Below are 27936 nucleotides of genomic sequence, written 5' to 3' on the forward strand. Positions count from 1 at the left end.
CTATATTCCATTTACATATTACAATCTCCTTCCTATATATTTTGCGTGGTTCATGATAAAGTTATTGGCAATGATGAATATTGCATATGATGAAATACTATTTCTATGTTATATTAAATCACTTGCTTAGTTGATCTTGAGATTCTTATTGCTTTCAAATTATGTTTTTATTAGCTGTTATTGTCACCAGGAAATATTTCTCATTATGTTTGTGATGTTTCTAAATGTCTTGAATAATGATTAGAGGAATTGTTGATGATATATGGGTAACAACACTAGATTTGGATGAGTCAATCTATATCATCACGAGTATAATGGTGATTAGTGTTGAAGGAAATTAGGAAGTTGTCTTCTTTGCCTATATTTGCTCTTATAATTTGAATAATAATGGCTGATTAATTGGGTTGATTTTGCGTACGTTCATCCTCTTTCTTTTGGAAATCCTATATGCGTAGAGTAAATAAGGCGTTACCGCATGACAAAATGGCTAGATACACTACACGGGTTAGTAAGGGCCCATTTCTTTTTTCTTTTTGTTTTAGTATGATAGTTTCCTAGCTAATGGAATTAAGCATTTAGTACGAATCTGAATCTTGTAATAATAGTTACACTCTAAACATATTAGAATGTAACTAATGGTTTCTTGATGGCTAGAAAGTAAACTACGTAAGTCACTAAGTAAATTAGGATGTCGCAACACTTCCTAAAAGGAAATATCGACATTTCACCAAATTGGTATGTGATACGGGTTGGGGTATGAACACACAAAGGGAGAGAGACGCAAACTCCCATATGCAAGATGTAATATAATTATTCGTTTCATGCCATTAGCATCCTTTGTACGAAGCTTATATACAACCTGTTCACCAAGTAAATGCAACTCCTATACAACAACTGAATTACTCATAATTGAAGATAGACTACGTAACTAATTCTTTCAGCTATATCACAACAAACTACACTACTAATTGTATTATTAACAATGGAATCCGTGTTATTCACCCTACCTAAAGTCTTTCAATCAGAGGTAAATTCTCATTGGTGTAAATTCTCACTAGTATCCATCACACTTAAGCGATTCTCTAGCATGGTTGTTAGTCTAGATTCCATGACAATCGTCAACTGCTCCGCATGTTGATGGAGATCAATGCGTGTAGAGCCAAACTTTGATTTTGATAAAATTTCTCCTAAACATCGAGCATTTTTAGCCCCTATTGATGCAGGATAAGAGCCAACAAATTTTCGTGAAGCAATGATGAATATCAGGTGGATTGATGCAATGAGAAAGGAGATCTCAGCACATGAGGAAACCAATACATGGCGTATCACAGACCTTCTTCTAGGAAATCATGCCTTGCCCAGTAAATGGGTTTTCAAAATAAAGTATAATGCAGATGATTCGATCGAGCGATACAAGGCTCGTCTTGTTATTGCAAGAAATAGACAGGTTGAAGGAGAAGATTATGGTGAAACATTTACGCTCGTTGCCAAAATGGTTAGTGTGCGAACGTTGCTTGCTGTTGCTTCTGCGAAGAAATGGGAGGTGCATCAGTTAGATGTACACAATGCATTTTTAAATGTAGATTTGGAGGAAAAAGTCTATATGCGCTTTCCTCTAGGTTTTCGGCCATCCACTGGCTCTTCTCATCAGTGTGTCGTCTTCAAAAGTCGTTATATGGTTTAAAACAATCACCACACAATTGGTTTTCTAAGCTCCGTTCTTCGTTGCTCGAATATGGATTTAAAGATTCCAAGGCTGATTATACATTGTTTTCCTTTTCTCGTTGTGATGTATTCTTAGCTCTTTTGGTGTATATGGATGACATAATCTTAGCTGGGAACAATACCGCAACTTTTATGCAGGTGAAAAATTATCTTAACACTTGCTTCAAGATCAAGGATCTGGGACCACTGAAGTATTTTCTAGGAATAGAGGTTGCCTGGAGTCAAGAGGGTATTTTCTTGTGTCACTGAAAGTACGCATTAAGCATTCTCGCCGAGGCAGGCTTGAGTGGGAGCAAACCAACAGTTACTTCCATGGAACAAAATCATAGGTTAGCTCTTGATGATGGACCCTTATTTGACCAACCAGAACGTTATCGACGGCTTATTGGTAAACTTATATATTTGACCATCACCAGGCCTGATTTGAGCTATATTGTTCATGTTTTATCACAGTCCATGCAGGCGGGGAAAAGTTCATGCAGGTTAGCTCTAAATTTTTGCCTTATTTATTATTTGTGATTGATGCATAACAAATAATTTTGTGTCAAAATTTAGTGAATGTCATAGAGGTCAGGAGGGGAAAAGTTCGAAGGGATATGATGTTACAATCTAATTGCAAGATATAGGATTTGAGTCTCACATTAGACGTAAAACAGATAGTGGATTTGTTTCTGTCTTTTGTTGAATCTTTTTCGTAGCTCGATAGATAATTTGATAAGCCAATAATTTTTTTCGTGTTTCAGAATACGGTTAACCAACATGTTAACTAATCGATTACAATAAATTGGATCAGATTTTGCGATTTTTTGTTCTATAGCACCTTGCCGTGACATGAGCGTGAAAGGGAGAATTCATTTTTTTTAACTTACAGGGGCTAAAAGATCTTTTTTTTTTTGGCTTTTTGGCTCCATATTGTAGGGTGGATCTCGAAAGATTTGAAAGATCTCCCTCTAAGCTATACATATAACTTTCATCAAATATGGTTTTCAACAGAATTCGATATTTATCTATGAGATCAAGTATAGAATTCTGTTTACTCACTTGAAATTGAGTATCCACCCCCTTCCTGCTAGGATTGAAAATCCTGTATTTTACATATCGATACGATTGAGTCATTGAGTTTTTGAAATAGTGTAAAGTGCTTCGAATCATTGCTATTTGACTCAGACTTATTCTAAAAAAGTCGAGTCATTTCGAATTGTTTGTTGACACGGGCAAAGTCAAAGTCAAGGAAAATCTCTCAAAAAAAATTCATATTGGACCTTGGACATATCATAGTTCCTAATCTCTTTAGAAAGAAGATATGAGTGACTAGTGTAGGGTTTATATAAAAACTCTCCCAAAATTCGTATCAAATTATAAGGCATGAGACTTGAGTCCCACGTTGATTATATGAATAAGGTTAATAAGTATTTTTTGTATAATGATGACATTGAAATTTAATATTATGTGATGTGATGAAATATACATTCATCGTTTAGTTGCATATAATTTTAAAACTTAATTTATTAATAAAATCATTCAATTTAATATCATATTAATAAAATTCAACGCGGATTGATCTAAAGAAATAATTATGGTGAAGTATAAAAAAGAATATTCAATGCCGGCTTAAGCTTATTTTACATCTTCTGATCACGATTTGATTCGATGGCTGGAATTTTAAATTTAAACCGAACAAGATAGACTTTTCCACAACAAATTTTTTTTTTTCAAAATATAAATATTCTCAAGATAGACCCCCGAACAAACAATATACGTATACCTAGCAATTGATTGTTTTTGAAAAACAATCACTTTTTATTAATTTTCTCAAAGATTGTAACTAATCTAATATAATATATAAGTACGTTAATAATCATCTTTTTCTCCGCAAAAACAGTGAGAAAAAGAAAGAAAATCTGTGTGCATGATTTTCCCAGTGAGAGTGAGTGCTTCGTATTGTTCTTCTTCCTTTGAATCCCATTGTTCACACGAATCCAAAAATGGTGAACTCTCGAAACGCGCGCTTTGGCACCAGAGGGAACAGAGGCTTCGGGTTATCGTTCAGAATCGTGGCCTCTGCCATTTCCATTGTTCTCTGCATTTTCTTCACTTTCTGTTTTCTCTTCACCACCCATTCCTACACCACTGGTCACCACAACATCGTAAGCTTCATTTTTCACTCTAATTTCACATTCTCAGCTTTTGTTAATATATCTTTTTTTGCTTGATTTTCTTTTCATGGTAATTTTCGCGAGAAACAAATACTTTTTTCTTTGTTTTCCGAGTAAACAGAGAATTTTCGTGATATATGTTTGTTTTTGTTTCTGGGTATATGTAATTCAAAGAAAAAAAGGGATCTTGGTATCTGGGTTCAAGTGGGGTGAGGATCAGACTCCCGCTGGATTCAGTGCTTATTTAATGTTTGTTATTTTCTCGGGAAACAAACAGAAAATTCGAGTGAAAATACTACTAAAAAGGTTTTTTTTTTTTTTTTTTTTACTATTTTTTTTTTTTTTAGGAAATAAAAGAGATTAGAGTAATGTAAGGAAGCCACGGCAGAACCAGATTAATTTGTTGTTATGCTATTTTCTAGGAGAAACACTATGAAAATCTGACTAGAAATCTTACTGGAAAGGGACAGTTTGTATTTATGTGAATTGAAAGAGATTTGATTAATCTATTGTCTTGATTCTGAGCTAGGGTTATGATGGAGATGCACATGGATTTGAACCAATTAGTAGATCCATGCTTTCTCTGGAAACTGATCCTCTGAGGCCAAGGTTGGATCAGATACGAAAGCATGTTGAAGGTCATCGCTCTGTGGCTCTGGTATATGCATCGTATGCAAGGAAGCTCAAGCTTGAGGGCTCCAAGCTTGTTAGGGTTTTTTCTGAACTCTCAAGGGACTTCTCATCTCTAATGAGCAAACCCCAATACAAGGCTCTTTTCAGCTCTGATGAAACCCCAGTTGATGAATTACTGCTTCGCCAATTGGAAAAGGAAGTGAAGGAGCGAATTAAGGTCTTGCGCCAAGTGATTGGTGAGGCCAAAGAGTCCTTTGATAATCAGCTCAAGATTCAGAAACTGAAGGACACGATTTTTGCCGTGAATGAGCAATTGACCAAGGCAAAGAAGCAGGGTGCTTTCTCCAGCTTGATTGCAGCCAAATCAATCCCAAAGAGCTTGTATTGTCTTGCGATGCGGTTGATGGAGGAAAGGATTGCACATCCAGAGAAATATTCAGATGAGGAAAAGCCTACTGCTCCGGAATTTGAAGATCCTAACTTGTACCACTATGCCATATTCTCAGATAATGTTATTGCTGCATCTGTGGTGGTCAATTCTGCAACAAAGAATGCAAAGGAACCATGGAAGCATGTGTTTCATGTTGTCACAGATAAGATGAATCTTGGTGCAATGCAAGTGATGTTTAAGTTGAAGGATTATAATGGAGCTCACATTGAGGTTAAGGCAGTTGAGAATTACAAGTTCCTAAATTCTTCATATGTTCCGGTGCTTCGACAATTGGAGTCTGCTAACCTACAGAGATTTTACTTTGAAAACAAGCTTGAGAATGCCACAAAGGACACAACAAATATGAAGTTTAGGAATCCAAAATATTTGTCAATATTAAATCATTTGAGATTCTACTTGCCAGAAATGTATCCAAAGCTTCATAAAATTTTGTTTTTGGATGATGACATAGTGGTTCAGAAGGACCTTACTGGGTTATGGAAGATTGATATGGATGGCAAGGTGAATGGAGCTGTAGAAACATGTTTTGGATCATTCCATAGATATGCACAATACATGAATTTCTCACATCCCTTGATTAAAGCAAAATTTAGTCCAAAGGCATGTGCTTGGGCTTACGGAATGAATTTTTTTGATTTGGATGCTTGGAGAAGAGAGAAATGCACAGAAGAGTATCATTACTGGCAGAATCTGGTAAGACTTGAAGCTGTTACTTTCAAGTTTTAGTACTCAACAGTTTTATTTTTTTGCATTCTCAATCAATATTTAGTACTAATAATACATAAAACTATTTGATACTAGTTATGTTTTGGTCTCATTCTCATCAATACTTTTGTTTGCAATCCTTCTGAATTATAATCCTGTCTCATACTATCTATAATATTTAACTGGACATGCTTATGCTGCTGCAGAATGAGAACCGAACCTTGTGGAAATTGGGGACATTGCCACCAGGTCTAATTACATTTTACTCAACAACAAAGCCCTTAGATAAGTCATGGCATGTTTTGGGGCTTGGCTATAACCCAAGCATCAGCATGGATGAGATAGAGAATGCAGCAGTGGTGCACTTCAATGGTAACATGAAGCCATGGCTTGACATTGCATTGACTCAATTCAAACCACTTTGGACAAAGTTTGTTGATTATGAATTAGAGTTCGTTCAGGCTTGCAATTTTGGTCTCTAAATGATTATAACTTCTCACTGTTTGCTGCTGTGTTTGGTGCCACAAGAATTATTTGCTAACAAGCGAGAGTATAGAGCAATGCTAAAATTGTGTAAAATTGTTCCTTTGTGATCGAAATGTCTCGGCTTTGAATCCGAGAAATGCTCTCTTTTCAAATTTAGAAGTATATGTGTGCATATAAGGATTGTCCTTATCTCACCCTCACTGGTCAGGTTTAATAGTGAGTTTTTTATTATTATTATTTTTATATTTAGTTTTGATATCAAATGTTTATACATTTAACATAGTTCCAATCTGGGGCGGGAAAACTCCTGCCTTTTTTCAATTGTGAAATACTTCCTTAGTTATTCTTTTTAGTTTTTTTTTCCCCTCTTTATATGTTCATTAAATCTACGAAATAATGTTATTGAAAAGATTCTGATTCTGAACAAAATTACTGAAGTAAATGTTGTAGATTCCAATTTGTTTTGAGCTGTGTATTTCTCTCAATGTTGGAATTTCGGGGTTCGTTTGAATGAGTTTTTTTTTTTCTCCAAAAGCATTTTTTTTTTTGAAAAAAAATCATTTCTCATAAAAAATAAGTTTGTTTGGATGCTTGCTTTTCAAAAAAACAGAAAAAATAAAAAAAGTTAAAAGCCTGCTTTTTTTTGGAAGTTAAAAATTCTAGCTTCTAAAAAAAGCAGTAGTTAAAAATCAAATATTTTTTTTCATAAATCAAATTCTTTTTTTAAAATCTAAATAGCTTTACCTTTTACAAAAAGTATTTTTAAAATAAGTAAGGTATAAAAAATATTTTTTTTTGGAAGCTCATCCAAATGGGTCTGCTTCTCTTCATCAATTTAATGTGTAAGTGTAATATGAAATAGTTTGCCAGATCACATGGAACTTTTTTCATATGCTTTTTGTGTTTGATGCATACGGATACTTTCAGGCACAGCATATCATGTAAAATTTCTCACTAATCTAAGGTAGTTATGTTTTCTACCAATTTAAAATTGTAGTATGGTGTGTTTTTCAAATAAATGAAAATATCTATCTTTCGAGGGAGTGGATCCTCTTATGTGTTAGTTAACATAATCATATTATGTGGGAGGATCCTAACCATTTATGGGTAAATCAACGGTGATAATCTTATTATTTTCTATTTTAATATTTTTTTTCTCTCATCTGCATAACCTTTGATTTGTCAACGAATAGATAGGATTTTCTCACATGACGTGATCAGATCATGTTAACTATCGTATGAGATGATCCTTTTGATCACATATTTATACTTGCTTAAATCTTTTGAAAGAGAATGTGATGTCTTGCTACCCAAAAGTCTAATCAGTCAAGTAACTAATATTCAAACTTGTAGAGCTAAGGGACAAACTCTTCATTGAAAGGCTAGAATGAAGTTGAAGTGGAATACCAAATCATATACGACCTAAATAGAAGGTCAAAAACCTCATCTATCATCTTTATAGAAAAGAAATAAAGTACCAAAATAGAACAATAGATTCAGTTTATTGTAGTGATTGTGTTCCTACACAATCATGCTAACCTCAATTTTCATAACCAGTTGGATTCTCACATGGTAAAGGAAGTGTGATATGGGTTCTTGTAGTAACAGAGGAAAAAGAGAAAAAACAGAAGAGAATTCAGAGAAAAGAGATGAGAAATCAGAATACTTTTTTTATTGCAATCAATCGAACGAATCTCCTTTACAATTTCCCTCCTATTTTATTCAACTACAGTAAATGTCAACACGTGCTACCCACGTGGATACTAATTACATTGACTCCCTAAACCTTAAGGGCTTCCTCCTAATACGTGGAGCTCTATTAGTTACTCTAGTGGACTCTTCTTCTAGCAATGGACAAGTACCCGTTTCTGCCTCTTCCAATCCTGCTTGTGACTGTCTTTCATGACCTTCTATTGTATCAATACCTCCATCATGGAAAACAACCTTGTCCTCATGGTTAAAAGAAGGAAATTGTGATTGGAACTCTTCAAGTTTTTCCCAAGTTGCACTCTTTGTTGGCAAATCTTCCCAAAGTACTTGTATCTCCTGAATTCCTCCATCAGTAATTCTGGAAGCTAAAATTTGTCTAGGTTGCAACACGGGTAGGCCACCAGTAAATGCATCAGGTAACGGAAAAGAATGATTAGCATTGTCTCCTTGAAAAGGTTTCAAAAGAGACACATGGAAGGTATGATGAATTTTGGCTGTTATAGGCAAATTTAGCTTATAAGCAACCTTGCCAAAATTTTTAGCTATTGAAAATGGACCAAAGTAACGATAGGAAAGTTTATTAAAAATCCTCTGGCCTGCTGATTGCTGTCGAAATGGGTGGAGTCTAACCCAAACCAAATCACCAGGTTTAAACTGAATGTCCCTTCTCTTTGTATCTGCAATGAGCTTCATCTGATGTTGTGCCTTCTCCAAGTTCCTGTGAAGCTGCAGTAATAGATGTTGTCTATCCAAAAGCATGTCATCTACTTCAGGTACAGTTGCTGACTGTGGAATATAATCTTTCAGAGAAGGAGGATCACGGCTATAAACCACCTTAAAATGGGTCAATCCTGTAGCTGAGTGAGTAGCAGTATTATAGCATAATTCAGCCCATGGAAGAAATTTAGACCATTGTTTAGGAGACTCAGCAGTGATACATCTCAAGTATTGTTCTAGAACCCGATTGACCACCTCAGATTGGCCATCTGATTGTAGATGATAAGCTGTGGACCTCTTCAATTTAGTGCCACTCAACTCCCATAATTGCATCCAAAAATTGCTAAGAAAAATAGGATCCCTGTCTGAAATTATAGAACGAGGTACTCCATGCAATTTGCATACCATCTGTATAAAAAGGTTAGCAACCTTAATAGCATTGTACTTGCAAGGTAATAACCCAAAGTGAGCCATCTTAGATAGTCTGTCCACTACCACTAGGATTGTAGTATATCCAAAAGAATTTAGGAGGCCAACAATAAATCCATTGAAAGATCCTCTGATATCCTCTCAGGAATTAAGATTGGTTGAAGTAAGCCAGCTGGTTTTTGTGTTGGTACCTTAACCTGTTGACAAATCAAACAAGAATAGACAAATTTTTTGATATCTTTATGCATACTTGGCCAGTAAAAGGTAGCAGCAATACAGGCTGTAGTTTTTTGTATTCCCAAATGACCACCAACAAAAGATGAGTGACATTCCTGCATAATTTGACCAACCAAAGGAGAAGCAGGATCCAAGAACAGTTTACCCTTCTTTAACAGCAAGCCATCTCTAATTACCAAATCCTGGTTTGAGGCAGTAGCAAGTCCCACTGCATTGTGTTTCTGGAGAGAAAAATCGAATGTCCTGTTTTCGTGCCTAAGGTCATCCAATATGTGAAACTGATTAGTGGAAAGGGCCATGAAACTCATAATTTCTGGTTGTCCAGAAAGAGCATCAGCTGCTCGGTTATCCTTGCCAGGTTTATAGACAATAGCATATTGAAAACCCAACAATTTTGTTAGGTAATATTGTTGTTCTGGTGTTTGAATGACTTGGTCCAATAAAGCTTTTAAGCTTTTGTGGTCAGTCCTAAGCAAAAACCTTCTACCTAACAAATATTGTCTCCACTTCTTAACTGCTTCAGTCATGGCATAAAGTTCCCTGACATAGGCTGCAGCATGTTGCATTCTGAGGGTTAATTTCTTGCTAAAATATGCTAAATGGTGATCTCCATGTAATAACACTGCACTAACTCCTACATCTGAAGCATTTGTTTCAATAATAAAATCTTGTTCGAAATTTGGCAAAGCTAGCATAGGGGAAGTGGTCATGGCCTTTTTGAGTGCCATAAAAGCTGCTTGAGCTTCATTAGACCAGCTAAATGCATCCTTCTTGAGCAATTCTGTCAATGGGGCAGCAATAGAAGCATAGTTTTGTACAAACTTTCAATAATAGCCTGTAAGGCCTAAGAAACCACGCAACTGTTTCACATTTTTGGGACTAGGCCAATCAAGCATTGCCCTGATTTTATTGGAATTCATGCTGACCCCAAGATTGGAAACTATATGCCCAAGATATTCCACCTCTCTTTGAGCAAATGAACACTTGCTCTTTTTAATAAAGAACTGATGTTGCTGCAGTGCCACTAGTACCTGCCTCAAGTGATGTATATGCAAATCCAAAGAAGCACTATATACAAGTATGTCATCAAAGAATACTGCAACAAATTTTTGCAAAAGTGGTTGAAGAATGAAGTTCATTGTAGCTTGGAAAGTAGAGGGGGCATTAGTCAAGCCAAAAGGCATGACCAAAAACGCATAATGGCCTTGATGTGTCCTAAAGGCTGTTTTATAGACATCATCAGGCTTGAGTCTTATTTGATGGTAACCTGCCCTCAAATCCAGCTTAGAAAAAACTTGAGAATGACCTAGCTCATCCATTAACTCATCGGCTGTAGGAATAGGAAATCTGTCTCTAATGGTGATAGTGTTTAAGGCTCTATAATCAATACAAAACCTCCGTGTCCTATCCTTTTTTTACTAACAAGACTGGTGATGAAAATGGACTGGTGCTGTGTTTAATGAGGCCAGTATCAAGCATTTGAGCTATTTGTTTTTCAATTTCCTCTTTTTGAAAATGAGGATATCTATATGGTCGAACATTCACAGGTAGGGAATTTGGTTCTAGATGGATTGCATGGTCTATTTGTCTATGGGGAGGTAAAGTAGTAGGCTCTTGAAACAAATCATCAAATTCATGTAAAAGATGTTGTACCTGAGGGAAAATGACCTTTGACTCTGCACTCATGCAAGGTTCCAGCATTTGTAACTGAAACAAGGAAGCAATTTGTCCTGTATTGCTGATTTTTTTGAACTGATTGAGAGAGATAGGTCCTGTATGATTATCTCCTTTGAGCTTGATGGCTGTCCCATCCCACATGAATTCCATTGTGAGTTTTTTGTAATCCAATGTAATAGGGCCAAACACTTGTAACCATTGGACACCAAGTACCATGTCATCTCCTTGAATTGGCAGAACATAAAAATCAACCAAGAAAACATGTTGTTGTATTTTAACTGGGACTACTGGACATAAGCCTTCACATTGCAATCTTTGGCCATTACCCACCATGACTTCGAATTGCTTGTCAGTGGTTGTGGGAAGTGCCAGGGTAGACACCACTTTAGGTTGAAGGAAATTATGTGTACTTCCACCATCAACAAGTAAGGAAAATTCTGACTTACCAATGTGACTAGTAAATCTGAGAGTTTAAGGTACTGACATACCAGCCTAGGCATGGAAGCTGATATGAGGTGTTGCACTATCAGTGTCACTTACCATTGGTTCTGGCTGTTGTGAATCATCTGCTTGTGCTTGCATGTTATCCTCAAACAACTCATCATCGGGTACAATCAGAAATGTACAGAAGCCTTACATTTGTGGCCAAAAAAATATTTGTCACCACAAGAAAAGCACAAATTTTTGTCCTTCCTTTCCTGAATTTGGCTTTGGGATAAACGTTGGGTTATGGGTTTAGTATAGTTTGTATTGGTATATGAGGTAGTCTTTTGGCCAGTATCTAGAGTCAATTTGGGTGTGGGTAATAGTGGTGGAAATGGAGAATAAAGTTTTAAAGGTTTGTTTTTCAAGTTAAGTTTGGTTTCCTGAAGCTTGGCTAAAGAGAATGCACGGGTTAATGAGGAGGGGTAAAAGGCATATACATCATGTTTAATGTCTTGTTTTAACCCAGAAACAAAGCAACTAATGAGAAACGATTCAGAAAGGCCATCTACCTTATTCGAAAGGAGTTCAAATGTTTTTTGATATTCTAACACAGATCCAGTTTGACAGAGCTTCGTCAACTGACCTTGGAAGTCTTCCATGTCCGATGGTCCAAACTGAACTTGGATAGCATGCATGAACCCACTCCACGAATCCACAATGGTATTCTTTTTGAACCATTGAAACCAAGCTAAAGCTTTACCTTCAAGATAAAATGGAGCAATCTTGAGTCTCTGACCTTCCTCCATTTCATAAAAATCGAAAAATTGATTAATCTGAAATAGCCATCCTTGTGGGTCAGAAGATTTATTGAAACGTGAAGCTTTAAGGCGCAAATTTCTTACTGCGGCATGATCTTTGGAGCTTGTAGGTTGAAAGCTGTTGGGTGCGCTTGTTGCCGAATGTGACTCTTGATAACTGTCGAGGATGACATTTAACTTGCATGTCAATTCCTGAAATCGTTTATGCATCTGTTCGCATAGACCTTCCACCTCCGATTGCATATTCTCCAATCGGTCTTCGAAGGTGCGAGCTCGCGTTTCCGGTGCCATGGTTCAGAGATGAAAGCACCAATTGATATGGGTTCTTGTAGTAACAGAGGAAAAACAGAAAGAACAGAAGAGAATTCAGAGAAAAGAGATGAGAAATCAGAATACTTTTTTATTGCAATCAATCGAATGAATCTCCTTTACAATTTCCCTCCTATTTTATTCAACTACAGTAACTGTCAACACGTGCTACCCACGTGGCTACTAATTACATTGACTCCCTAAACCTTAAAGGCTTCCTCCTATTACGTGGAGCTCTATTAGAGCCTGTTTGGATCCTCTTATTTTTAAGCTAGAAGCTACTTATAAGCTAAAGCTAAAAAAAAGAGCTTAAAAAAATAAGGTAAAAGCTGTTTGGAAATTACATAAAAGTTTTAGCTTAAAAATTACTTAAAAGCACATATTTCAAGAAAATTATCTCTTTCTATCTTTATCACTCTTTATTTTAAAAAAAAGCACACAATTCAAGAAAAGCAGATAAGAGCTTAAAAAAAAGCTCCTCCTAGGAGCTTTTAATTTTCAGCTTTTTTCTTCATTATAAAAAAAAGAGCTTTTCGTTATAAGAGCTTTTCCCAAAACCTGTTTGGCCTAGCTTATGCTTATAGGTAGCTTGTAGCTTAAAAAAAAGAGGATCCAAACAGGCACTTAGTTACTCTAGTGGACTTTTCTTCTAGCAATGGACAAGTACCCGTTTCTGCCTCTTCCAATCCTGCTTGTGACTGTCTTTCATGACCTTCTATTGTATCAAAGTGGAGTGACGAAAGTATTTCCTGCAAATACTAATCAAACTAGTCAATAATATAAACTAAATGTAAGATACGACTCATATAGCAGACTCAAGACTACCAAATGCATGATTTTATCTTTTTTTCATAATGATAGAACAAATTAAATAAAATATTTATCCAATATTTACCTGAGCATAGTCCCAAAAGTTGAGTCTTCACAAACTTAAACCATTGTTGATTCGAGTCTACTTATAAATTACCAGCACAATGGTTCTAGTGGCAGAACCAGAATTTTTTGTGATCGGAGGGAAAATAAAATACTAAAGTGTTATTGAGAATAATAAGATGAACTAACTATTATAAATATTGTTTAGGGAGGGACTAATTATTAACTCTAATAATTTACTTTTATTAGAAAAATATCATTTTATACATATAATAATAAAAGAATCAAAGTTTAGGGAGGGGCAAATACTGGTCTGCCCTTGGTTATTTGCTGTGATACCAACTTCCCTTCAATAAAAGTGGTATGACACAAATATAAAAAAATTTCAGGGGATAAAACCAATAAATTGGAACATTAAATGAAGAAAAAAAAAAACAAGAAACGCCAAAATAAGTAAGATATTGTGAAAACGAATAATAACATAATTAGACTATGATTTACTATCGGTCCACAAAAGTAAAAAACTTACTATTAATGAATAATGGTTAAAGCAATCTCGGAAAAATCTAATAATGTAATAAAAATAATGGCTTCTACCAAAATAATGTAAACTATTATAAAATTAAGGAAGAGAAATAGAGAAAAGAAAGTGAAGAGAGAAAATAAGAAGATATAAGTATGAGCTCTTGGAAAAGTATGGAAATATCACTAACTTCTGAATTCATTCATTGTCCCAATTTCTCTATGAGTCATGTCCTTATATAAGACTCTATACATGAATAGGGGAGTAAATACACTTCAATACACCATTAGCGTAGTGGACTAGTGGTTATATAATATATCAAAAGTCATGAAAAATCAAATGGTCATCCACAATTCATAAAGTATATAAAAGGTCTAAGGTCATCCACATATTAAAATACATATTTTACAAAACTCCCCTAGATTAAATTACACTATAAATATGCTTTATCAAAACCTTGCTAAGAAAAATCCAATGGTACAAAAACTTAGTGAAAGAAAAAGAGTACAATATTCAAAATTGACAAACAATCTTTTGTTATACACTAACTTAGACTGTTTTATTAAAAAATATTTCAAAAAAAAAAACTCAGTAGGATAAAATTTGGTATAGAAAAAAAGAGTACAATGTGTAACTCCCACTCAATTAAGCCATATAGATACTCCTGGAGCTATGGAAGCGAAACAACAGTTATAATTTTTCATAATGACAATCTCATTATCATCTCTAAAAATAAATTGTAGTAATGTCCACTCAATTATATTGATAACATCCATTTACAATATTTTCCCTTGGACATCATTGCGTTAAGGTCACGCCTCATAAAACCTTACTAGAAAACCGAATAAGCAAAAAACTAACGAAGAAAAAATAGTACATGACACGCATACCAAAATATTGCATAAATTGATTAAAAACCTTTAGGAGGAGCGACAAGTGACTTCCTTTTCTTTTTCCTCGAATTTATGTCTTTAGCCCCTACAAGTTATTCACGCTTCCGGCGTTGACTAGACTTATAAATATTTAGTCCCAATGGAATCTCCATTATAGGTGTTGCATTTTCTGCAGGGATACAAAACTTAGTCACTCCTTGTCTGTTTTCATAGCTCTCAAAATGGCCAGAGTCTTTCATAGATTTGATATTTGCTTCGGGTAAATTTTTTGGATCAACTGGTCTAAAATTATAATTATTTCCATTCATTTTGAGTGTGTGAAATTTTGGCTTTTCAATTTTTACCATAACATAATGAAAAATTCTTAAATTCTTAAATTAATAATATGGATTATCAAACACTTATTGCTACTTCAAGAGCACAATGATATAGGCTATCAAATACCCAATGAAAGATGATATGATGAATGAATTAAGTTAGTGATATTTCCATACTTTTCCTAGAGCTCTTCCTTTGATCTTCATATGTTTTCTTTCTTCACTTTCCTTTCTTTATTTTTATCCTTAATTTTATAACATAAACAACACATTAAAGAAGGAAGATAATAATTAAACATTGAGAAAGATATCCAAATACAAGGTTTAGCTAAAAGTGCACCTTGCTTTGATTTATATGTAATGCTATCAAAGTGATTATGCTTTCATGTTTAGACCACCTTTGACAAACCCAATTCATTAACAAATCAATCAATAAAAATGCAAATAAACTTGGATCACCATACAATTCAACCACTATAACACAGAATAAACCTTTGTCAATAATAATTCAAATCACAAGTCCAATTTTATTATAGCATTAAGTTCCATTAACCCACCAAAGCACTCCAAAAAAATAAAGTTCATATTAGAAATCGCATAAGATTATCCCATATACCTATAATATTAAACGAAATTAAAATTTGAGGGGAAAAAATTAAACACAACAGCACCTCAACTCCAAAATGTCTCTGCTTTATGTTGAAGTCAACTGATAAACCAACCACCTTTTCTAGAAATGGGGAAACATAAAAGACGAACCCAAATGACCATATGTAGCACAAATCAAAACACATACATTACACAAGCCACCATACAAAATTTAAAGTGTAGGAATATTCAAGTGTGATGAAGTCTCAAATTGATTGGTAATGGAATATAACTAAAGACCATATAAATGGAATGATCTATACACCTAATGTCGGTTGGGATGTGGTGTCGAATCCACTTATTGGTGGTGATTCCCCAACTATGGACTCGAAGGAAAAAATGGATATGTGGAAGTGTATAGGATCAAATATGTTTGTATGCTGATAAATCATCATTTTCACACAACCACAAAGGGCACAACTTTTTGTGTGTAGGCGCACAAAGGTTCCTTCGTTGGTTGTTGTGTCTCCTCATAGAAAATAGCCAGTGATAAATCTCCTTGTAGAAAATAATTATAAGATAGATGGTGTAACACCCCGTGTATACCCGGAATATTAACATTACATCGTATTAAGCGGTGCTTAATTAAAAATGCGGAATATTCTTTTCTTTTTTCAATTATGACGTCATTATCAATTACCAACTGGATTACTTAATCAATTTCATAAACTAACGCTTGTCTGTAAATTGCAATAAGACATCTACTGAAATACCTCAATATATAGATAAAATGTGTATCTAAATCACGGCATTACATCAAGTAATCCGGACAATATCCTGATACATTATTACAACTCCAAAAGACTCAAGACATAATAATACTATGTGTCATGGACAATCCCCATGCTCACCAAATAGACATAGTAAACAACAATCTCAACATTAAACTCCAAAATCATAACTGAAGCTATAAGCATATAAACAGCATGCAAATCCAGCATCCAATCATGGCAGCATAAAATAACAGCACTCTAACTCAGCTCTGGCCTCCTGCCGCCTGAGGTCTCAACATTACCTGATCCTGAAATAAGCATTCCCCAAACGTGGGGTGAGATCTCTAAACTAGAAATCTCAGTAAGACAAGGGGTCCTCAAGGATCTTCCACCCAAAGCTCACTTATCCCCAACCTCAGACCAACAAGTAGGAGTCCAACACCTCCTACCATACAGTTCTTCGTAGGGCGCCATGCCCAGGCTAGCATGAAAGCTGTTGTTGTAAGAAAACTCAACCAATGGAAGGTACCTATCCCATGCCGAGCCTTGCTCCAACATGCAAGCTCGCAACATGTCCTCCAAGGTCTGGATGGTCCTCTCAGTCTGTCCATCAGTCTGAGGGTGATAGGCGGTACTCAATCTCAACTGCGTACCAAAAACCTCCTGCAGCGCCTCCCAGAACCGAGAAGTGAACTTCAGGTCCCTATCACTAATGATACTCTCGGGCACCCCGTGAAGCCTCACAATCTCGCGGACATAAAGCTTGGCCAACTGCTCTGTAGTGAAGCTCAACTTCACTGGAAGAAAATGGGCAGACTTCGCCAGTCTGTCCACAATGACCCAAATAGAGTCACAACCTGCCTGAGTCTTCGGCAATCCCACCACAAAGTCCATGGAAATACCTTCCCACTTCCACTGTGGTACTTCAAGAGGTTGAAGTTCACCAGACGGTCTCTGATGCTCAATCTTCACCTTCTGGCAAACCAAACACTTAGACACAAAGATAGCAACATCTTTCTTCATGCCCGGCCACCAGAAGTTCTTCCTCAAGTCTTGATACATCTTAGTAGCACCAGGGTGGATAGAAAACTGACCCTTATGGCCTTCTGCCATAATCTCCTCTGTCAACGGACCTCGAGGAACTACAATCCTCTGCTGAAACAAAAGCACTCCATCCTCATTCCAAGACACACCGTCTTGGTTCTTCACATAATCCAGACACTCTCTCTGAACTTGTGCCTCTTTAATCTTTTCAAGCAGCTCGTTCACAACATTAGATGCTTCCAATCCGAGAAGTACACTCTCACACGGAGCGGTCACTGCCAAGTTGCGGAACTTCTCAACCACATCGAAGTTACCAAGTAACAAACTGGATGAACTACTGGATTTCCGACTCAAAGCATCAGCTACCACATTGGCCTTGCCAGGATGATACCTTAGCTCGAAGTCGTAGTCCTTAATGAACTCCATCCATCTCCTCTGCCTCATGTTCAACTCCTTCTGGTCGAACAGGTACTTCAAACTCTTGTGGTCACTGAAAACCACAAACCTCAAGCCAAAAAGATAATGCCTCCAAATCTTGAAAGCAAACACTATAGCAGCCAACTCCAAGTCATGAGTAGGGTAGTTCTCCTCATGAGGTTTCAACTGCCTCGAAGCATAGGCAATCACTTTGCCCAACTGCATCAACACACAACCTAGCCCCTTCCCGGAGGCGTCGGTGTAAAGCTCAATCTCAAGCGCAGGATCAAGAATGACCAACACAGGAGCAGTAGTCAGTCTCTCCTTCAACTCCTGAAAATAGACCTCACACTCGTGAGTCCACACAAATGGAGTCTCCTTCCGAGTAAGGCGAGTCAATGGCAAAACCATGCTGGAGAATCCCTTGATGAACCTCTGATAGTAACGTGCCAAACCCAGAAAGCTCCTCACTTCCGTAACTGTCTTGGGTCTCTCCCAATCCAGCACGACCTCAATCTTGTTCGGATCCACTGCAACTCCCTCAGCAGAAATAACATGCCCAAGAAACTTCACAGACTTGAGCCAGAACTCACATTTGGAAGGCTTTGCATACAGCTTCTTCTCCTTCAGCACTTGCAGAACAGTTCTCAAATGCCCCACATGCTCCTCCTCCGTCTTGGAGTAAATCAAAATATCGTCAATGAAGACGATCACAAACTGATCCAGGTACGGCTGGAAAATCCGGTTCATGTAATCCATGAACACAGCAGGTGCATTGTTGAGACCGAACGGAATCACCAAGTACTCAAAATGACCATATCTCGAGCGAAATGCGGTCTTCGGGACATCCTCCGGCTTCACCCGAATCTGATGGTATCCGGACCGGAGATCAATCTTGGAATACACACAAGCACCCCTGAGCTGATCCAACAGATCATCAATCCAAGGAAGAGGATACTTGTTCTTGATCGTCACCTTGTTTAGCTTCCTGTAGTCGGTGCACAATCGCATTGTCCTGTCCTTCTTCTTCACAAAGATAACCGGTGCTCTCCAAGGAGACACACTCGGTCTAATGAAATCTTTCGCTGAAAGATCCTCAATATGCTTCTTCAGCTCTGCCAACTCTGGTGGCGACATCCGGTATGGAGCTAAAGAGATCGGCCCCACACCAGGCAACAGATCTATGGAGAACTCTATCTCCCTCTGTGGCGGAAACTCAGGAAACACCTCAAGGAACTCCCTCACCACAGGAATGCCGGTGATGTCCTCCTGTGTACCACTCACCAAACCTCCCAACATGACATAACCAAATGCCCCTGCTCTCAAGGCTCTCCTAGCCTGCAGAAACGAAATGTACGGCGAGGAACTGTGGAATCACACGGAGACAACTCTACACGCTTGGCACAACAATCAATCATCACACAATTTCTGGACAGCCAATCTATGCCCAGAATAACCTCCAAGTTGGCCATCGGCAACCCTATCAGATCTACCGAGAACTCACGGCCATCCCACTGAAACGCCACATCGCGATGAACAGTGGTAGCATCACATCTTTCTCCGGTGGCGGTAGTCACCCGCATCGGTGGAGAAAGCACATCACTGGGCAACTCAAGCCCCACAGCAATCGGGGTAGCAACAAAAGAATGCGTAGCCCCAGAGTCAAACAACACATCAACAGCTGATGAACCAATCGTAACAGTACCTCTGACAAGGTTCGGAGCTCGATCCGACTGCTGACGATCCAAAGTATACACTCTCCCAGAAGATGGTGGCACTGCCGGTGCCGAAGCAGGTGGAAGGGGAACCATCTGAAGTGGCACTGCCTGCACTGCAGTAGCCCTCGTCGTCGCCGACGGACAATATCTGGAGAAGTGGCCCTCCTTGCCACACTGAAAGCAAATCAACTGGCCGGTAGAACACGGCCCAAAATGAGTCTTCTCGCTTCCCGAACACCTGGGAGCAGGAGGTCTCGCTACACTCCCCTGAGCAGAAGTCCTCTTGAACTGACTTGGCGCCTGCCGAGCTGCCAACGGTTTACCCTTGCCCTTGTTCCCAAACTTCCTGTCTCGCCAAGAAGTGGAACTACCAGCTGCAACCTTCTTCGCCTCAGCAACCTTGGCCCTCTTGGCCTTACTCGAGCTGTAGTAATCTTCAATATCACGACACTGCTGAACCAGTGTCCCAAAATCTCTAGAAGCAGAACCAGCTAGGTAACCAGCAATATCCTCACTAAGTCCCCTGCGGAACTTAGTAGCCAGAAATGTAGGAGTAGGCCTCGCCATCCTGAAGTGTGCAAACTTCACCAACTGGTTGAACTTGGCCAGGTACTCGTCCACAGACAACGAGCCCTGAACCAATCTGTCAAACTCTCCATGCTGCCTCTCCTGAGCGTCATATAGAAAGTACTGACCCAAGAAGAAATCCTCGAACATAGGCCAAGTCATCACATGACCCTGCATCTCGTAGACATGAGAAAGGTTTGTCCACCACTCATGGGCATCGCCCTCCAGCATGTAAGTAGCGAACATCAACTTCTGCGGATCTGTGCACTGCATGACTCGAAAAATCTTGTCCAACGCCTGAAGCCAACGTGCAGCAGCAACAGGATCAAAGGATCCATCAAAGGCAGGTGGCTTATGCTTACGGAAAGCATTCAGCCGGCGATCGATCTCATCACGATCCTCAACAAAAACAGGGACGGTCTGCATGGCCCCCGTAAGATGTCTGCTATCTCCCATCTGACTCCGAGAGTCATCCTGCAGACTGGGTGGAGGTGGTGGTGGTGGCGGTGGTGGCGGTGGAGCATGACCAACATCAGGGCCATTCCTCATCTCCTCCAATATGACTCTAAACATCGTCATGTTCGCCAGACGGTTGGCCTCCAACACGTCCTCCGTGGCCTTCCTGTTCGCCTCTCTGACAGCGTCCAGCATGGCCTGGTTTGCCATTCTCATGGCCTCTTGGTCGGCTAGTCGAGCCGCCTGCATCTCAGCTAATGCAGCCAGGACAGGATCGGACCGATCCTCCGAAGTCTCGCGGTTTCTCCCGGGTCTTACCATGATTTTGCACAAGTTACACAAATTATGAGTTGATCAGGCCCACGCAATGTGGTCACATATAAATTATCATAAGAATACTCGACGGAGCAAACACACAAAACAGACACAACCACACATCCTAATCATTGCAATACATATAGGTTTTTCCCTTGAACCGTTGCTCTGATACCATAAAATGTAACACCCCGTGTATACCCGGAATATTAACATTACATCGTATTAAGCGGTGCTTAATTAAAAATGCGGAATATTCTTTTCTTTTTTCAATTATGACGTCATTATCAATTACCAACTGGATTACTTAATCAATTTCATAAAATAACGCCTGTATGTAAATTGCAATAAGACATCTACTGAAATACCTCAATATATAGATAAAGTGTGTATCTAAATCACGGCATTACATCAAGTAATCCGGACAATATCCTGATACATTATTACAACTCCAAAAGACTCAAGACATAATAATACTATGTGTCATGGACAATCCCCAAGCTCACCAAATAGACATAGTAAACAACAATCTCAACATAAAACTCCAAAATCATAACTGAAGCTATAAGCATATAAACAGCATGCAAATCCAGCATCCAATCATGGCAGCATAAAATAACAGCACTCTAACTCAGCTCTGGCCTCCTGCCACCTGAGGTCTCAACATTACCTGATCCTGAAATAAGCATTCCCCAAACGTGGGGTGAGATCTCTAAACTAGAAATCTCAGTAAGACAAGGGGTCCTCAAGGATCTTCCACCCCAAGCTCACTTACATGTGCAATATAAGTTCAAAAGCATTTATATCATTATCAGTTCCAAAAACTATGTAGTGCAACAGATATCTATGGCATGTGTGTAATCACTATCTACTGGCCAGAGAAATGTAGGAATACGTCTATTCCCTACATGTAGTACAAGGAACACCGCTTGCACCTCACCCATAGCCTCACCCTCTTGTATGTTCTACATACTCAGGCTTACCGTATAGGTGGAACACCTCCATGCATATCAACAAGGCACTAACATAAAATAGCTCAACAGCATTTCCAAAACATCAAAAACATGTAACACAGCATGCATATACCATATCCCCATGGGACATGGTGGAACCACAACATGGCTAAAGCGAGGACACGAAAGCTTACCTCTAAGCTAGCTATCCAATGCCACAAGCTCAAAGTCCAATCACAGCAGATCACAATCTGATATGGACCAAACATAAATCAATAACATGTACCACATGCATACAAATTAAAGACAACACCTTTTTCATTACGTTTTCAAGTCTTAAAGCTTCTAACAAAGCCACAAGCCCTAAATCCCATGATTCTGGCTTAATCCATTAAATACAGAAGTTCAACGTCATCAATCTAGGGTCTACAAACCCCCAATAGCCTACTGTACGCACAACACAGCTACTGTTTTGCGAAATCCCAGAATATCTGGATATCTCACTGTACATATCCGGATATGCAATATCCGGATATACAGATTCACATATCCGGATATCCAATATCCGGATATCCCAAAACCACGTATCCGGATATCCAATATCCGGATATCAGTTCGACAAATATCCGGATATCTCACGACAGAATGCAGTTTCTGCATTTTCATGAAGATATCCCTAAAAGGTTCCCTTTTACCGATTTTATACACCTAATCATGCATTTCTAGATGTGTTAAGCCTCACCCAACAACAAGTTATCATCTTTTAACCTTAACATGCATCAAGCTACCATTTTTAAGCCTTAAAACTCAAGATCGAAGGTTGGTATACATACCAAAGGCCAAAAAAGAGGTTCAACTGCTCAAGAAGCTCCCAAAACAACTTCAACAGCTACTGGAAATATGGTGTACGAAAATGGTAAGAAAGGTTGACCCTTTAGCACCAAAGATCAACACTTAGACCACCAAAAACCCAAGACAAAACTTCTTTCAACCCAACCACCAAGGTTAGCCCCGAAACAAGCAAGAACAGTGGCTGATCACTCAGAAAAATTGTGTCTTCCAACCTCCCAAGGCTCACTCAAACAAGAACAAGTGTTTAGGAAGAAGGTTTTAAGAAGAAACAAGCATAAAATGATCACAAAGTCTCAAAATGGAGTAGATGGCAATGGAACAGTATAGGATGTCAGCCACCAAAGAGAAACTCACGCTGGTTTTCTGTTATCTAGGGTTGTGAGCCCTTAAATGAGTATTTATAGCCCAAACACACTTAAACACACAGTATTAACTTTAATTTCTACGCTTAGCATTCTAATCCCAAACTTTGGATTCTGAAACTACATAGTTTTCTAAGATTTATCATATTTTTCTTATATTTTTCCGAGCACCTTTCTGGTATGCGCTTTTCAAAGCCAGTACCGGTTTCTAGCACCAGTTCTCATTATTTGGACTTGAAACTCGTTTTACAAGTCCTACATGTTATTCTAGTAATTATCATGCACTTACTTTAATTTTCTGGGATACTTTTTCGGTACGCATTTATACCGACTAGCAGAACTGGTATCTGCACTTTTCTTCCGAAAAGTGACTTTCAGCATTCTTAATCACTTATTATGATTATTAAGCCTCATAAATAATTATTAAGGTCAATTATGGAATCATTTCTTATTTTTGTATAATTAATTAATTAAATACCTTAATTAACGGTGCGGGTTCTTACAGATGGATCTTCCAGGCTATTCTCAAGCAGGGGAGAGAGAAGTGTTGAGCACTCAGGGTTCTCTTTCTTAGAAGATCAAATGATGGCCCAAGAGCTTAAGGGAGAATATATATGGGCAATAAGAAAAACCTACCCTAGGTCTTTCTGAACTGTTCTCATACACTAAAAGTTGAAGGATATTGTAACACCCCGTGTATACTCGGAATATTAACATTACATCGTATTAAGCAGTGCTTAATTAAAAATGGGGAATATTCTTTTTCTTTTCAATTATGACGTCATTATCAATTACCAACTTGATTACTTAATCAATTTCATAAAATATCGCCTATATGTAAAATTGCAATAAGACATCTACTGAAATACCTCAATATATAGATAAAGTGTGTATCTAAATCACGACATTACATCACGTAATCCGGACAATATCCTGATACATTATTACAACTCCAAAAGACTCAAGACATAAACAAGACATAACAATACTATGTGTCATGGACAATCCCCATGCTCTCCAAATAAACATAGTCAACAACCAGTCTCAACATAAAACTCCATAAACATAACTGAAGCTATAAGCATATAAACAACATGCAAATCCAGCATCCAATCATGGCAGCATAATATAACAGCAATCTAACTCAGCTCCGGCCTCCTGCCGCCTGAGGTCTCAACATTACCTGACCCTGAAATAAGCATTCACCAAACGTGGGGTGAGATCTCTAAACTAGAAATCTCAGTAAGACAAGGGGTCCTCAAGGATCTTCCACCCCAAGCTCACTTACATGTGCAATATAAGTTCAAAAAGCATATATATCATTATCAGTTCCAAAACTATGTAGTGCAACAGATATCTATGGCATGTGTGTAATCACTATCTACTGGCCAGAGAAATGTAGGAATACGTCTATTCCCTCCATGTAGTACAAGGAACACCGCTTGCACCTCACCCACAGCCTCACCCTCTTGTATGTTCTACATACTCAGGCTTACCGTATAGGTGGAACACCTCCATGCATATCAACAAGGCACTAACATACAATAGCTCAACAGCATTTCCAAAACATCAAAAGCATGTACACAACATGCATATAACCTTACCCCCATGGGACATGGTGGAACCACAACATGGCTAAACCGAGGAAACGAAAGCTTACCTCTAAGCTAGCTATCCAATGCCACAAGCTCAAAGTCCAATCACAGCAGATCACAATATGATATGGACCAAATATAAATCAATAAACATGTACCACATGTATACAAATTAAAGACAACGCCTTTTTATTACGTTTTCAAGTCTTAAAGCTTCCAACAAAGCTACAAGCCCTCAATCCCATGATTCTGGCTTAGTCCATTAAATACAGAAGTTCAACTTCATCAAACTAGGGTCCACAAACCCCCAATAGCCTACTGTACACACAACACAGCTACTGTTCTGCGAAATCCCAGAATATCCGGATATTCCTCGGGACCATATCTGGATATGCAATATCCGAATATCCAGAATTCCATATCCGGATATCTAATATCCGGATGTCCAAATCCCATATCCGGATATCACATATCCGAATATTGTTCAGGCACATATCCGGATATTTCACGACAGAATGCAGAAATTGTATTTCGTGAAGATATCCTTCCAAGGTTGGGTTTTTACCGATTTTAAACACTTAAACATGCATTTCTAGGTGTGTTAAGCATTACCCAACAACAAGTTATCATCTTTTAGCCTTAACATGCATCAAGCTTCCATTTTTAAGCATTAAAACTCAAGTTAAAGGTTGGTGATCATACCACAACTCAAAAACAGAGGAGGGATATGCTCTTGGAGCTCACAACAGCCACTCAAAGCTGACTCAACATGATGCACGAAAATGACACCATCAAGAGTAGGTTTTTCTTCACAAAGGTGACACTTTGAAGATCAAAATGCCAAGAATGAGACTCCCACCCTTCAAACACAAAACTCAGCAGTTCAAACTCCTTTACACAGGTTCTCTAACTCAGAAAAAAGCCAACAATGCAGTCCCAAAGCCAACCCTCACCCTCACCAAGTGTTTAAATGGAAGAACAAGCATCAAAGGTGATTACTTGATCAAGAAATGGAGAAGGAGGCCTAAGAACACTATTCTGGTCAGCCTCCAAGAAAAGCCACGTTCAAAATTTAGGTATCTAGGGCAATGTGCCCTTAGACATAGTATATATAGCCAAAACTCATTAAAACACGCAGTATTAGCTTAAATTGCTACGCTTATCATTTTGATCCCAAACTTTGGAACCTGAAACTACACATTTTTCCAAGAATTATCATATTTTTATTATAATTTTCTGAGCACCTTTTCGGTAGGCGCTTTTCAAAGCCAGTACCAGTTTCTAGCACCAGTTCTCATTATTTGGACTCGAAACTCGTTTTACAAGTCCTACATATTATTCTAGTAATTATCATCCACTTACTTTAATTTTCCGGGATACTTTTTCGGCACGCATTTATACCGACTAGCAGAACCGGTATCTGCACTTTTCTTCCGAAAAGCGACTTTCAGCATTCTTAATCACTTACCATAATTATTAAGCCTCATAAATAATTATTAGGGTCAATTATGGAATCATTTCCTATTTTTGCATAATTAATTAATTAAATACCTTAATTAACGGTGCGGGTTCTTACAGATATTTTGGTATAAAAGCAAATTCCAACATTCTCCTACTTGCTCTTGAATAAAAACTTAAGCCCAAAGCCCAAGATCATGCAACTTATCAGTCATTGACGACTAATAAATGTCTCATCCCTTATGTCAAGCTAGCCTAGGGATCTACCATATATTATTAATAAACACTTCCCTTAATTGAGAAATGATTATTCAATTTGACATTATTCCACTAAAATCTTGAAGTTGAACTTTAATATTAATAATAATAACAAGAATATGTATTTCTCCTTGGTAAATTATCCATAATTGATTGATAAGTTTTTGTCGCTCAATCAATTATTTATTTTCTTGATTTTAATAGTTTCTCAAAAATAATACTAATTATTTAATTAGTTGTATTGGCTAGTGTCTTTAGTATCAAGTACTGAAACATATCAAAAGCATATTCATACAAATTCCACATTCTTTATTTCATAATTATTGATTATAAAAAAATCTCACCACTAAAATACCAACTTATTGGTAGTCAATGAATCAGACATCACTTGTTGATATATCAAAGAATGATAACTATTCAATTGCCTATTTATAATAAACTCAAAATTAAGAGTGTTAGTATAGGTGTCCTAGAGACAATATGAGAGTCAGATGACACCATTTACTTTCACATGTTTTATGAATAATATTTAGATGATTTACTTTATTTGTTATGTATTTATCTCTATTCACTGTTAACTATTATTAGTTTATGGATAAAGGCCCTTGAAATAATCAAGGTGTATCTTGAGGATCTATGATGAGATCATGATCATGAGGACTTGAGTACGCTATTGAATTATTCACTAAATATAGTTCTTAGTTGAGAGTCACCAAGAAATGGCATTGGTCAACTTGATTAGAATAGTTCGACATCAGGTTATTTACATGTTGATGTAAGGTACAAACCTCATGGATGTAGGCATGGAGATGCCTTAGCCAATGTTATGGGTGGATTTGTTAATGGAACAAATGGCACTAACTGACTCGTCGACAGACTCCATAAGGAATCCTTACAACAGGTATCATTGGATATACTTTCATCATTTAGAAGTGTGGATCATTGTTAGACTTGAGGTTGTCATCAAATACTGTGTCTAAGGGTCATACTTTGATTGTATAACTCTATCCTCTTGAAACATGGGGAGTATAATGTACTTTTGAGTATGACCTAAGGGCATGAGTATAGATGGATAAGCTAATAGGATTCATCATATCAGTAAGAGATTAGTTATTCACAAAAGACTAGTGGAACTCGATTAACTTCAATATGACTCGGGAATCTGTGCACGATATAGGGATCATGAAGAAGTTCGTGGATCTTCCTTTAGAGTTTATGGAAGAAGACTCCTAGTTCTGGAAAAGCTTTCTTTCGATTGCTAAAGAGTTGATACAACATCTTTGCTCTTGACTGGGAGATAGATAATGAGATAAAGGGATGGATTGGCATGAGAACCACACGGTAAAGGAAGATCATATGATCTTCCATTTAGCTCTGGAGCCACAAAGTATTGCTATTACTCTATATGGTCATTAAATGTGTTGGATCCATTAAAGGAGTTTAATTGGCCCAAGCTTATTTATGTTAGTGGCTAAATGGGCCTAATAGGTCACAC

The 27936-nt window shown here is 37.7% G+C and overlaps 1 protein-coding gene across 1 annotated transcript; it reads left to right on the plus strand.

Annotated features, from left to right (window-relative positions):
* The first annotated feature begins 3710 nt into the window (after positions 1-3710).
* Positions 3711-6356, plus strand: LOC133287481 (galacturonosyltransferase 8-like). The gene is made up of 3 exons (XM_061485112.1): positions 3711-3872; positions 4411-5658; positions 5877-6356. The coding sequence occupies exons 1-3, from the start codon at positions 3711-3713 to the stop codon at positions 6150-6152; spliced, it is 1686 nt and encodes a 561-aa protein (XP_061341096.1). The 3' UTR covers positions 6153-6356.
* Positions 6357-27936: the final 21580 nt, after the last annotated feature.

Source organism: Gastrolobium bilobum, unplaced genomic scaffold (assembly GCF_033153095.1).
Source record: "Gastrolobium bilobum isolate Gb01-03AN ecotype WA unplaced genomic scaffold, APGP_CSIRO_Gbil_v1 utg5060, whole genome shotgun sequence".
In the NCBI taxonomy this organism is placed as follows: domain Eukaryota; kingdom Viridiplantae; phylum Streptophyta; class Magnoliopsida; order Fabales; family Fabaceae; genus Gastrolobium; species Gastrolobium bilobum.

Coding starts and splice junctions, on each gene's coding strand:
- LOC133287481 (XM_061485112.1), top strand. CDS start 3,711: ATGGTGAACTCTCGAAACGCGCGCTTTGGCACCAGAGGGAACAGAGGC. Junction 3,873..4,410: donor CCACTGGTCACCACAACATC/GTAAGCTTCATT, acceptor ATTCTGAGCTAG/GGTTATGATGGAGATGCACA. Junction 5,659..5,876: donor ATCATTACTGGCAGAATCTG/GTAAGACTTGAA, acceptor ATGCTGCTGCAG/AATGAGAACCGAACCTTGTG.